Genomic DNA, 14118 nt, shown 5'->3' with positions numbered 1-14118 from the left:
AATTTTTTTTTGTAAAAATCTATTGGTGGCCCATCTGGTCCCGCCATTTTACCAGATTTCATGCCATCAATAGCTCTACCGATTTCCTCCAGTTTAATATCGGCCTGTGTTTTGAATTCTAACTGTAAAGCTGCTTGTGGCCTTGATTTGAATGGAAATAAACAGCAGGGATGAATTAAGAGCTTGTTTTTATTCAAATTCACAAATCACAGGTGTTGTGGAATGTCACATGTCATGTGACATTCCATGTGACTACCCATGTGACACCCCGTGACATCACAATTGCATTCGTTTAAGAATGCCACGCCCACTTTCCATGTACCTTTAGTAGTAGAATTTCAGACCGTCAGAACGCATTGATCGTCAGCACAGGCACACATCACACAGCATTTGAGACTCAAGAACAGTGGAAAGTGACTTCGATAATTAGCGAACAACCAACCAGGAGAGAACTGATTGTATTAGAAGCAGAAATGGAACAAAACCAGAATCAGATCCAAAGTAAATCAACCGTAACTCAGGAGCAGTTTAGCTTACACATTGACCAGGAAATTGAGGCCATGACGAAGCTGAAGAAGCTTACAGATATTATTCCTGAAGGCAGCAACAAAACCAATGAGATGGACACGGAGCCCTCCACCAGAGATCAAGGCGAGGTCCAGCCCCAGAACTCTGCTGCTCCTGCTTCTGTTCAGCCAACACCGCCTCCAAGCATTTCTGAGGTGGACTATCTGAAACAGAAGTTGAAGAACCATAAAAGAGCCCTGGACAGGACCAATGACCGTCTACGGGAGGAGCACAGGATGAAAGAAATGGCAGAGAACAAACGACACTACAACTCTAGAAGGCTCTGCATGGTGGAGAAACAACTGCAGGAGGAGCAACACCTGAGACTCTGTAGTGAGCAGGAGCTGAGGAGGCACAAAGACATTGTTGAAGGTTTGACTCAGCTCCAAAGCTGACAATCCGGCTGAGTCCAGCGTCGCAAGGAGAAGCAAAGAGGAGCTCGTGTGTGCACTTCAGATGGAAAAGGTTAGAGCTGACGTCCTCGAGAGGGAGATTAAGAGCATCAAACTTCAGCGGGAGGAGGTCAGCAGGGAGAACGAGACACTGCATGAGCTGAAGATCCTGAAAAAGCAGTTGGACAACAAGACCAACTCCTGCCTTCAATTGTCCACCAAAATTAAAGCGCAAGAGGTGGACAAGCAGTCTCTGGAGGAGAAGTGTGACCAGCTGACAGCCATCCTCCATGAAGCCAGCAGCAACAAGGACGAGGAACCCTCCACCCAGCCAGGAGAGGCGAGGGCCGTCCAGGGAGACGTCCAGCCCCAGGACGCTGCTACTTCTGTTCAGACAGGACCGCCGCAAAACGATCCTAAACAGGTGGAGTATCTGAAACTGAAGGTGGACAATCATAAAAGGGCCCTGCAGAGGATCAATCACCGTCTTCTAGAGGAGCAAAGAAGGAGTCAAACGGCCGACAACAACAGATACTTTGACTGGAAAATCATTTGTGTGATGGAGAAGCAAATGCAAAAGGAACAGCACACGAGACTCTGCTATGAAAAGGAGGTGAGATGGCACAAAGACGTCATCCAATACTTGAGACATGAGCGTCTGGTTGAGTTCAATGACATGGAGAAAAGCAAAGGGGAGCTTGTGTCTGCGATCCTGAAGGAAGAGCTGAGGGCTGAACAACTCCGGACACAACTGGAGAACATCAGATTCCAGCAGGAGGAGGCCAGCAGGGAGAACGTCACTCATGATGAGCTGAAGGAGCTGATAAAGACACTGGAGGACAAGAACAACTTCCACATTGAACTGTCCACCACGCATAAAGCCCAGATGGGGGACAATCAGAATCTGACAAGGAAGGTGGAGGAGTTAACGAAGCAGCTGAAGTACTCCGTCAACCACCAGCCCGAGGTCGTCTCACAAGGGTCCACGTCAGAGGACAACGTAACAGAAACCATCTCAGAGGACTCTGAACCGGAGGAAGACGGCAACCACAGTCCTGACCTTGTCCTACAGGAGTCTACACCTGAGGATAACTTTACAACGGTTTCTACTCCGGAAAATATCTCAACACCACAAGAGGGCTCAACTCCAGAAGAGATCTCAATACCAGCAGAAGTCTCTGGAAAAGCAAAAGTCTCTCTGTGGAGACGGTTTAAGAAATCCGTGACACCAGCACATCGCCGCAAGTACAAACATCTTAAGCAGAAGCAGGATCAGTGAAAACACACCTACTGGTACGTGTTTAGTTAGTGTTTAATTAGTATTTAGTTAGTGTTTAGTTCAGGGTTAAGGCGTTTTCGTGGGTTTTTCTCCAGGTGCTCCGGTTTCCCTCCAAAAAAAATGTTCACACCAGCAGAAAAGATGCTGCAGCGTATTTGAGGGGAAAAAAAGTTCACCTCTAAAGTCCCATGAAACAATAACAGACCCACTTTAAATAAATCATTAATCTTCATCAGCTCAACACCAGAAGAGATCTCGACTCCAGAAGAGATCTCGACACCAGTGAAAGTCTCTGAAATAACCAAAAGTCTCTCTGTGGAGACGGCTTAAGAAACCCGTGTCACCAGCACATCGCCGCAAGTACAAACATCTTAAGCAGAAGCAGGATCAGTGAAAACACACACCTTCTGTTACATCTTTCTTTGTGAGGACCTCTGTCAAAGAGCACAGAGGCAGTGCGGCGGTACAGTGTTTAGTATTTAGTTAGTGTAATACACCTCAAGGAAACGCTGTGAAGTCTCAGAGAAGAAGAATAGAATCATAACAAATATATAAGCCTGCACCCAAATACACTGTAGAGGCAGGTGATTTTTTTGTTTTTTTTATTATTATTATTTTTTTTACATTGTTTTGTATATGTTTGCAGATTATTTACAGTCATTTATAGATTTAGTACAATGGATGTTTTCATTATAAGGCAAGTTATATGCCACGACTGCAAATATTGTGGTTATTATGCAAACATTATTATTATTATATGACTTGTAAGCAACAAATTCATACTTTGTGTCCGACATTTCACCTGCACATGATGCAGAAAACCTTTTAGCCTCATAATCCTATCATAAAATCACAATGCCACTTCAAAAAGTTTAGATAGACCAGTTACTGCTGATACTTTTTTTTTAAATTTTATTTTTTTACAATGGAAACAATAATGAGGAGGTAGCGTGGCTGATATGGAGAGAGATTTTACAGTAGGACTAAAGGATAACGTGTAATAATTGAATTTAATAAATTTTTTATGTAATATTAATCTCGTCCAAACTTCGGAGCAGAAGGCGACGGTAATGCACCAATAAACTGGATGCCAAATATTGTCAACAGGAGGAAGAAGAAGAAGAAGAAGAAGCAGAAGAAATGACATCATATTGCCTGTGTTGGGTAGATACAGGTCTTGAATGTTTTTTCTAATCCTTTTAGCGCCCACACTCTAAATACAGCATCTGCTCTTTCCCCATATAGGACTGTACTGCGACAGTACTTCAAGCTCTTTGATGTACCTTTTCACTTCTGTTACGGCCCCAGGGGCCTCTACTCGGGCTTGTGTGCTGTCTTTGCTTTGTTTTATGTCTTCCAGCACCACTGGTTCCTGGATGGGCTGTGGAGCCATCAGAGCAACTGGAGGCACCTGGCCACTGTCTCCCGGTTGCTTAAAAGCCACCACCTCCAGCAGACAGCGGCTGTCAGAGCTGGGTTGTCAACTGAAGTCTGTGTGTGGTGAGGAGAGGATCAGAGACTGTGCAGTGAGGGGGACGGGACTCCTGCTGCGACGTTGATGCTGGAGAATCCACATAGGAGGCAGGGCTGACCTCAGGTACCTGAGGAAAGTGGCACATGCCTTTTAGTTTGTTTAGGTTCCTGTTTTATTTTGAAGTCACTCACCTCTCGTGTCTATTTTGTTTTACTTTCTGCCTACGTGATTTTATTTTTTAATTTCCCGCCGGTTCACCGTCATCATCCGTGTCTAATTAGCCAATCAGCACTCTGTGTATTTATTTCTGCTTCTCCTGCTCTAGTGTTTTTTGTTCCGCCGTGTGAGTTCGTTGTTTTACAGCTCCTCCCATGTGATCCTTTAGAAGCTGGCAAAAAGAACAAATTTCCTTTTGAGTACTTGATTTTTTTTGCCAGCTTCTAAGTTTTTTTTCTTTGCCTGAAAAGTGTTGTACTATATGTGAGTAAGTCTGTAATTTGCTCAAATATCTACTTTCCAGTGCTGTGCGTTTGGGTCGTCTTTGTATTTTGTGTAGACTAAATAAGTGCATTCACACTGACAAGTACGGTGGCATCGGCCGACAGTGTTCTGAGTCACTTGACGATGTGGTCATCGCAAAAAGGCGACTGAATGGACAAGAGATGGCAGAGGAAAGTGATGGTTCAGGAAGTATGTGGTGGGAATACTGAAGCTTGGAGCAAAGTACCCGCAAGTAGGGAGTTGAAATGAAAACAAAAACACCCCCTTGTCATCCTCCTTTTAGCTTTTTGTGTGCTTATGTTTTATCAGAGCCATATAAGGCAACATCATGCGTTAAAATACATGTATACATATACAATAAACATCTCGCTAAGGATGTGCCAATAAAGATAAAACAGCCTAGCTATTTTTAATGAGCTATGTAATATGTGGGAAGGAGTATGAAGATTAAAACACCCCTAATAAACAGTAGGCTTCCTTTGGGAGTTAATTAAATCACTGTTTTAACTGGTTAGGTTTAACTGATTAGAAATGAAGGGATAGGAGTAACTTGATGATGCACAAAATGAATGTGTGACTGCTGATTGATATAGTTACAGAATTATGGGTTTCCAAGCGTCATACATTTTCTCTGTAATCTGTAGTAGTCATTTACCACCAGCAGAGTGCAGCCGTATACCGGAAGCTTGAGGACTAATAACAGCCCCTATCTTAACATACAATTCTTACAATGTAACTCTGGGATGGCAGTACAAGTACTCCAGTTTCTTTTCTGCATTGTTTAATGTAGTATTTGACACATCTTCACCCCGTGCTTCCTTTATCTTGTTATCTTTATGGTAACCATTTACAAAGATAAGATTGATTTGTGGCCACTTTGTTGTGTGTTACGCAATTTGATCAATAGGAACAAAAACAGCAGTTTACTCTTAAAGCCATGAGCACATAAGCAGTGTCCTTGTTTCAGCAAAAACCTTAAGATAAAATATTATAGTCTACCTGGTGATGCTCTGGTAAAGTTGAGATGCACTAAAATGCCAAGTATTTATGTTTACAGTCAAAGTATAGTGTAAATAAATTCTGCAAGGAAATGAGGGTGGCCTTACGTATTCAAAGCAACCAAACATCCACCCACGTATACATTTTTGGCATATGGTGTGTGGGAGATGGAGAGCATCTAATTAAGGTATGAAACCTTACACAGCAGCAGTTGTTCTGAGGAGCTGTTTGAATTCAGTGAGGCGAGCTTTACCATCACTAATCAATGAGTAAACACGAACTACATTGACATGATCTCATAGGGATCCAGAGGACATTTATTTGACAAACACCGATAATGTCATGATTTGTGGATTCACCTATTTTATATAAAGCCCCAATTAAAAGAGTGACTTTAAGCAGAATGGATGAAGCTAGTTGTGTGTGAAGTAATACATAATTAAAGAGCTCTGGAGAAAACAAGGAAATTCCTCATCTCTTTCCTCAGTAACTTTCAGCTCCGTTGGAAGCAGCAGTCGGCTGTGGAGCAACTAATTAACGGGGACAAAACGTTTCCTGAAGCAAACTCGGGCCATTTTCCACAGCAGATGTTTGGACTCGTCAGAGTAAGAAAATCACAGGTGTTTTCTAAGAACATTAACAATGACTAAGTTACGTACGAGTGTCCCATTCAGGCATTACAGTGCGTCATTGAGCAGCATGTGAAACAGATAAATGGAATTCAACCATGATTTTATTGTACTTTATATCTCCTGTGATATGTTGAAATGTCTTCTGTTGAAAATGGTCAAATAACACATTTGCCACTGGGTTAAAATGTTGTTGCTCATTGCTAATGACTTGGAGATGGTCTCTAACATTTTCAATATTGTAGCCGAGGTGATGTGACTTTCGGGTGTGCCGTATCATTCACGATTAAATTTTGATAAAGGCAATAATGGGATTCATTGGTGTAACGTTATATCGTTACACAGTGTAACTGTTACGTTTTTCAAATAATCAAAACTGTAGTTATCGCAGAAATACCTTGGCATATTGTGATTTAGGGTCATATCGCTCACCTCTAGGTTGTTGTAGGTTGCTGGGTTGTTGCTATAGAGTTCTGGGTGGTGGTAGTAGTAGTACTTGTAGTCTCAAAGGATCATTCAGGAAACTCCTGTTTCTCTTAGGTCTTATTCATTCTTCTATGATACTAAAAAGCAGGAAGAATATGTTTGCAAATTTATATGAAATGCAGTGAAAAGTTTGTTAAAAACTAGAAATTAGTGGGAAAATAAATGGATCTTTGGAAACAGAAATGGCCTAAATAGCTGATGTAAAAACAGGAGACTGGAATACAAATAATTTCTCAAAAAATGTGTTTAATATTCTCATGGAAAAAAATAGATAATGCACTGATACAAAATAAAAACTCAACAAAATGTAAATCCAAAGACAGTTGACTGATTAAATGCTTTCTTCAAACAGCCATGTTAATTTTTGCCTCCTCATCTTAACATGCAAGTGCATTTGTCTTGTTCCTGTAGAACCTGCCCTGTCCACAGTGGCTGTTTGCCCATGCAGGCACTCGAATAAGGCTGGTGCAACAGAGTAGAGCTGCTCGGGTGACATGGTGAGTGTTTTTATTCAATGTTAAACTGGGTTTTATAATGTCAAGTGTTTCCTCACCCCTCACCCTTTTTAGAACACTGAGAGCAGTATGGCTGCAAGCCAGAGAGCCATATACATCTGACTGTGAGACTCATAAAGTATTTATATTTGGAGCCCAGAAATCCTCTTAAAAGACTCCTTCTGAATGACAGATGTTTTATATGTGTGCTTGTTTGAGCTGCTTCAAGCGTTTTATGAAATAAAGCAGACTAAATGTCTGAGGTGCAGCCTTGGATAACATTAACTTGTTTAGCCCCCAGTGACCATCACCGGCTCTGCTCCAGATGAGATTTATGTGGAAAAACACACTCATCTCATTTGCCTGAACCATGATTTTGCAAAGCATAACATTTCCCCTCCTACCTTATTGAAAGCAGCACAGTAAAAGTCAAACTGTGGGAATGATCGCTTGTGGGATATTTTTTTTAATTTTTAATTTTTGACAAATTGAACCTTGGTGGCAGCAAAAACATCCCCACCCAAAAAGCAGCAGCAGCTGCAGCTAGCAACATTTACTGCAAGATGCAAGATATAATTTCTTTATCATGTCCATCAACAAGATGTTTATGTCATGTGGATGTTTAAATATAGTCCAGCTTGTCCTCTAAAACTATTGTCTTCTGCTGTCTGTTGGGACCACCAAATTGCAAAGTTGTGTAGTGGAGCCTTGACAGAAAGAGTGTACCCTGACTGCAGATTGTCTTTATCATTTATGGGGGATTTTTAAAGTAAGACAACAAATGATGGGGGGGGAAATAGTATCCCACTACCTCTGGGACTGTGAAATACTTCCTATAGCATACGTTCTTATTTAAGGCACTGCCAGGATGTGAGCAGCAGAGCTCAGGGGGTGCCGTTTATTATTGCTCTGGTGTAAGTAAGTAGAGAGGATATCTGTCAAAATAATACAACACCTGACACTGTTTGGATCATACCCGTCACTGAATTATACTGCACCATCAAAGAAGGAAAGGTGGGGGAGAAATGCCTTAAAACAGCATTAATTACATTTAAATTTCACAGCCATCTCTACAGACTACTATTACTACTCCTCTATCAGGAACAGAGTAAAAGCAATAAAGCCTATACAAGAACAGAGACTCTCTTTGCGTCGGTCTTGTTCTTATTCCCATTTTCCTTTGATGGGCTGCACCACCATCCCCTTACCTGTTACAGGATTGTTTATTTAGTTACCTTTTTTGTTCTCGCTCTGTGCCTTTCTTGTGCCCTAACCACTCCCCAAATCAATGCTGTTCCAAAGCCTGCTCTATGGGGCTCCTCTCAGCATAATGAGGAGTGCACATCAGACTCATGAAGAGAGAAATTCCCAAAGCACTTCAGGGACTTTATAGAGAGAAAGACAACATGAAATAAAAACTCAGCCCTTCCTCCGATTCGTCCTTCCTTCCTCTCATGTTTTCTTCCTCCGCTGTGCTGCTTAATAGGGCGACCAGGTTCCGTCTTTGTTATTGCTCTTACTTTACACCAGCCTAAAACAGATTTTATGATCACAGGCTTTCACTTCCACTTTTATTTCTTCATCCTAAAACAGAGACCAATTAAAAGCCCTAATGCAAATGACTGTAGACACTTTGCATTCCCTTCGCAGCTTTATTCTACCATAGCACCTTAAAATACCATAAATTTGTAAGGTTCAGTCGCATATTAATTCAGCTGCCTCTGGGGGAGCTGCAGTGGGAGCAGTCACTGATAGTGGAGTGATAGTGCAGTCAGCAGATTTAACACCAACTGCAGTATCTTTTTTTCCACGCTGAGGGAAAGAGGGTATTTGTGTAGAGTAAAGTGGGGAAAAGAGAGATTGAAAAACATATTGAAATGTACATTATATTGTCCTCTCCATGGTGCAGTATGAACAATGTCTCTATTTAGATGAATGTAGTCAGTGAGTCATTGCAAACAAGATTATATTGAGCACACACGAATAAAACATGCACAATTTGACCTTAAAGAAACAAAGAAACTACTTGGTTTTATTTAGTTTTCGTCATCCCTGGAATTTCTGCTCTTCTAGAGATGCATCGAAGTTGTGCACACTGCACATTGATTTGCAATTCAAAAGCAATTTAGTCACTTCCATTTTTAGAATGTGTTTTTGTTTTTTGTTTTAGTAAGGGTTATTTGTCTTTGCTACATAATTATGTAAAAACCACACAGTACACATTCTTCAATTTTGGAATGCATCCTTTTCAATCTTAAACTATGGTCCAATTGAAATGTGCTCAGTACTGGTAATTTTTCTGGTCTTATAGCCCCTTATATTTGTTTTTTTTTAAGCACCAACATAAAAAAGCACAATTATATATTCATGAAATTTTAGTGCCAATAAATGATTGTTGTCAATCTGTTTCACTATCATCTTTATTTTAGACACCAATTCCATCTCAACTGATATTTTTCAGCTAAATTTTACTGGACAATTGTTTATCGGAGTGAAAACTGGTTATAAAGACGTTACCTCCCTTGTTTGTTATTGCCATACACAGGACATGAAGCTACTGCCTGTTTTAATAGAGAGATACTGGACTTCCTGTGGCTAAATATCACATAATGCAGCAGCAAACAGTGAAGTGGCACTGGAAAACCAAAACAATGAGCAGAAAGACATGAAAATGCTCCGTAAAGCTAAGGGGAACTGCCGAGGTCGGTTGATTATTCTCTGTGAATTTATCTCTACAAGCAGCCCCTTTCACATGACACACTGATTTTAAGCAAAGTTTATCTACCTAATAAAAAACTATTGACTCCAGCTACTTTAATCTCTGGATGCCTGTGGCTGGTTTGCAGTTAGACCAGAAGGAACATCCTTCCCAGCTGAAACTAAAAAGAATGAAAGTTTCTGCCACCTGTTTATATGAAAGGCCAAAACCGCACTGATGTGAACATTTAAGAAAAAGTTAAAATATCTGAATTAAATCTTTGTGACTGTGGCAATTTTAATTGTCTGACATTTACTCGGTGTAATTCGAAGAGCTTTTCTCAAGGAACTATTTATTCCTCATGGTTGTGTGTAGACAACAGAACTAAAATCACTCTTTTGATGCTCAGAAGGAGGTAATTTCTGGAGAGTCTGGGCCTATTTGTCTGCTAAAGATAGTAAAAAACCATTTGAAATTTGCTCTATAGCTCCCCTTCTGAGTCACTGAAGTGTTCAAAGCTGAAAGGTTTTCTCCTCCAGTTTGATTAGTACTTTATCTGCCGTTTATTACATTTTACCAAGCTGACACTGAAGAATGTCTGCAGTAGTAAACACCGCTCTATTGTAAGCCGAGTTGGAGATCATATTAAACTTCATTAGCTGAATTGGTGACGTTCTCTTATCTGTTAACCCCTCTCTCCCCCTATCTCTCCTCCAATGGTAATTGAATGAGCAGATGTTATAAGGTAATTGCCTCATTATTCAGGCTGTTCAGCCTCACTTACATGTAAATGTCCCATCTCCACAGTGACTTTTGATTTTCATACTCTACCTTTAATTCAGATAACCTCATGGTCTCTTCAGATAGCATTAGAGCACTGCAGGGTAATTCAACAGACTCCCCCATGTGCACCCTGAATACACTGACGAAGCAGCAGCCAACATGAAATTCATGCAGAAGAGGAGGCTGCTTGGTTGAAACTGATCCTTAATGTGACGAAACATATTGTTGCCACCGTTTAAAATATGAATATTAAGTGCAGTGAGTGTAGAGTCTGAGGATACTGAATGCAGCTGAGGCAATTAACACTCTTATTACAGTGGTTATTTCAATTAGTAAATTTAGACTTCACAGTCGTAGGTCAGAGTTCTGTCTACAAATGTTTCAAGAGTCTTTCGGTTATCCTTTGTTATTTTATAGTTTTCTACTTCAGTATGTCTCAGCTCAGCTGGGATTTTTCTAACCTACAAAACGTAAGTTAATTCACAGATTAGGTAAAGCAGCTACAGCTTGATATTTCTATTATGTTTCTAAAAACACAAAACCTGCTAAACACGGGTTGCTTGTTGGGAAACTAACAAGAAGCACTGCGTGATGCAAAGAAAACAACAGCGCGAAAAAGCAGGGCCCTTTGGGCACTGGAATGGAGTCTATCAAAATGATTGAAAAACAAAGGAATTGGAACCAAACAAACAAAATCAAAGTTGGGAGTTGGTGAGAAGGGGGAAAGAATATGAATTTGAGGCAGTCTGAAGGTGGCAACCTTCCACACCGGTGTAAAAAAACAAACAAAACAACAACAACAAAAACCCCTCTGACCCTCTGGACACACTCACCAGACTGTGCACCAAACCAACCTCTTAATATAACCTCCCAGTCCCAGTAAGGTTGATTGCCGCCAGGTGAGGGAGAATATCACAGGTGCAACAAATGACTCCTGATGAGAAATGGGGGGTCTGAGCTTGTAACCTCGATCTTGAAACGCCTCTGATCATAACACTAATAATCTATGATCTGAATATGAAAAATATGTATTAATTTAGTTAACCACCAACCAAAATGAAGAATCTTGAAAGTTTAAGTCTTTACTCATTTTCTAATTAAAGGAGCAGTTTATACGATTTAATTTAGTGGTAGGATTACAGATTGCAACCACCTGAAAACCCACTATAGAGTATCAACAGTCTACGTTGGCCGGAAAGCTTGTGAAAGATCCTTTCCAGTGTTTCATTTGTCCCTTCTGGGCTACTTTAGAAACATGATGGACAAGGCTGTTGATATTCCATATTTCTTCAAAAAAATAAACGGTTTGATTATTTCTTAAAACAGCTGAGCACTCAGTGTTTCAGCATATTTTATGTCAACAGGATGAAAAAGTATTTTTTTGGTTGGGGGATACATTTCAGCTCTTGGCACACTTGTGACTAATTATGGCACCCGGATTGTGAATATTGGATTGACTCAAAATAAACAGCCCCCACATTCATCAAAATGAAAGAACATGTCACTCAGTGAAACATGGTACAGCTCACTGATGTATATTTAATAGTTTTTGGAAATCAACAGAGGTCTTTGGCACGTTGAAATCTGTTCCACCAAGCTTTTGCTACACAAGCACCTCAATATAATCAATGCATTGACTGGAGATTCATTCTTTAAGGGAACATTTTGAATATATATCAATGTTGCACGTGTAAAAGGAGGTTTTATGGCATTTTTTCCAATTATAGAATTGTTTTTATTTGTAAAAGGACAAAAATCATTTGGTAGGTTAATGTTAAAGACTCTACAGTCTAATCCTTTTCAATCAATCCTCCTGCCACTTTGAGCATATTCATGTCTGTCACTGTTCTTTTCTCTCAAGACTGATTGAACAATGTATTTAATTTGACAAGGTTTTATAAAGACTTGATTCTGACCAGCTTGCCAACCAAATCACCCGTGACAACGTCAAATGAAGATAAACAACTTTTTATTTGTGTGTGCAGGAAAGTGGTGCTTTCATCAAGAATATCTATCTTCCTATGTATACATAAAGACATAAATGACAGTAACCAGAGTGTTTTTGTGCGGCGTTAACTGAAAATAAAGTGGAAAAAAAAAGCAGAGAGGAGATGCAGAGGTGCAGTGTGAACAGTCCATGACGATCAGCAGGGAATCTGAGGTTTCTGCCGCAGTGAAAGAATTGAGGCACATGTGTGTTGACACCAGCTGAGAACCAGAGGAAACACTTCAGCCTGCTGCTGGAGGTTTAACTGCAGTCCTGTCTCCCTATGGGACAATCTCGCTGCTCACACTATACCGGTGTGACAGAGATTTGTTTGTATGCTTACTGTAGCACGGGGGAAACAAAAAAAATATTGAAAAGCAGATTGTTTTTATTCCCCTAACTGTCTAAATCAGGGGACTCTCTTGAGTGGCAAAGCTGTAGTTGGATGTGTTGCAGTAAAGGTGGATTTATTCTCATTTCATTTCTTGTGGGGAAACATAAGCCATTTCAATTATTTTGCGAAAGTCTGGCAACATGCAGATATTCCAGCAAACCAAAAGCCCTAGTGATCAGTTCCGGCCTCGAATAAGGAGACAGAAAGCGTCCATCATTGTAGGTGGTTGTTAACTGCTCCAACAATAATACTGGACTGTTTAATGTCCCTGATAATTGGAGAAACCAGCCTTCTTGCTAAACAGAAAATTGCTGATGAGCACAGACTTTGTGGCACATTTCCTCCACACAGACTCCTCTCAACCCCTGTGCAGTGGGATATGTATGTTGTTTTTCAGCACAAGTTGCTGGGATCAGACTCATTTCAATAATGAATGCAATTACGGGTCCCCTTTTATGACTAACATCCTGATCGACTACTGAAGAGCCAAGCTGTTTCATGGTTATTGCAATAAGCCACATGTGGAAGAGGGCTCAAGAAAATGTATAAAATATTTACCACAGTTGCATAACAGGTTAACTACTGTTAACATGAATTGTTAATGACATACACAAATATGAACACAAATAGAACTGTTAATCATTGGCAAAACAGCAGTAGAACTTTAAAGAGTAAAACAAAAATCCTTTTCTTTTGGAAATATACTAGCAAGTTTCGATCTGCAAAGTACTGGGCTTTTTTTTTCTTCTTCTTTAAACATACTCTAATTTAAAAGAACTCATCAGGTTTTTACTAATGTTTGATACCAGTTTCTCTTAAAACGCTCAAATGGGATAAGGTTTAGTTAGTTGTAACAATTGGATTAATCAGTGGTTTGGAGAAAAGACAAAGGCTTTATAGATCTGTTGACCGCTATGAATTAGAATCAACTTATAGTTGCCAGGTTGTAAAAAAAAAAATCTCTGTGATGGTTGAGTTATTAAAAGAAAACCTTTTTAGAGTTATGTTTTTTTTCTGAGAGAGTCAGAAGTTTGATGCTACTCAGATGTTAGCCTGGTGTTATCAGACTATTATAGTCTGGTCAATAGCCTTAAGTGTGGCGTAATGACACTTCCCCATCTGGATTTGGTTCCCTGTGACTTCTTTCTTCTTCTCCTGAAAATTGTAAAAAAAAAAAAAAATGATGTGCGCTCAGTTGCAGAGTTTCAGATGCATGGTCAAATAAAAAAAAAATGCACGCATACCACTGGTTAAAAAAACGTGTGCAACTCAGGTGCTGATTTTGATAAAGTGACATAAAATTGGATACTTACTCACAAAGGGTATTTTGTCTCTGCTCTGTGCACATTGCGGTCCTGCCTCATATTCAAAATCTGTAGGTTAAATATGAAACAGCTGCAGGTGATTTGCTTAGCTGAACACGAACACTGGAAAT

General features: G+C 40.1%; 1 protein-coding gene across 1 annotated transcript; it reads left to right on the top strand.

Moving 5' to 3' along the window:
• Nucleotides 1-1023: 1023 nt before the first annotated feature.
• LOC138615930 (protein Hook homolog 2-like) lies at nt 1024-2238 on the top strand. Its single transcript, XM_069689810.1, has one exon. It carries the CDS (start codon nt 1024-1026, stop codon nt 2236-2238), a length of 1215 nt encoding a protein of 404 aa, XP_069545911.1.
• The last annotated feature ends 11880 nt before the right edge of the window (nt 2239-14118 follow it).

This window comes from Brachyistius frenatus, unplaced genomic scaffold (genome assembly GCF_029030835.1).
Source record: "Brachyistius frenatus isolate BFR_SWC_R1_liver_20210118 unplaced genomic scaffold, ASM2903083v1 Contig_8, whole genome shotgun sequence".
Lineage (NCBI taxonomy): Eukaryota > Metazoa > Chordata > Actinopteri > Embiotocidae > Brachyistius > Brachyistius frenatus.
Note: the sequence above shows the minus strand (reverse complement) of the source record. Positions and strands in the feature narration are given on the sequence as shown.

Coding starts and splice junctions, on each gene's coding strand:
- LOC138615930 (XM_069689810.1), top strand. CDS start 1,024: ATGGAAAAGGTTAGAGCTGACGTCCTCGAGAGGGAGATTAAGAGCATC.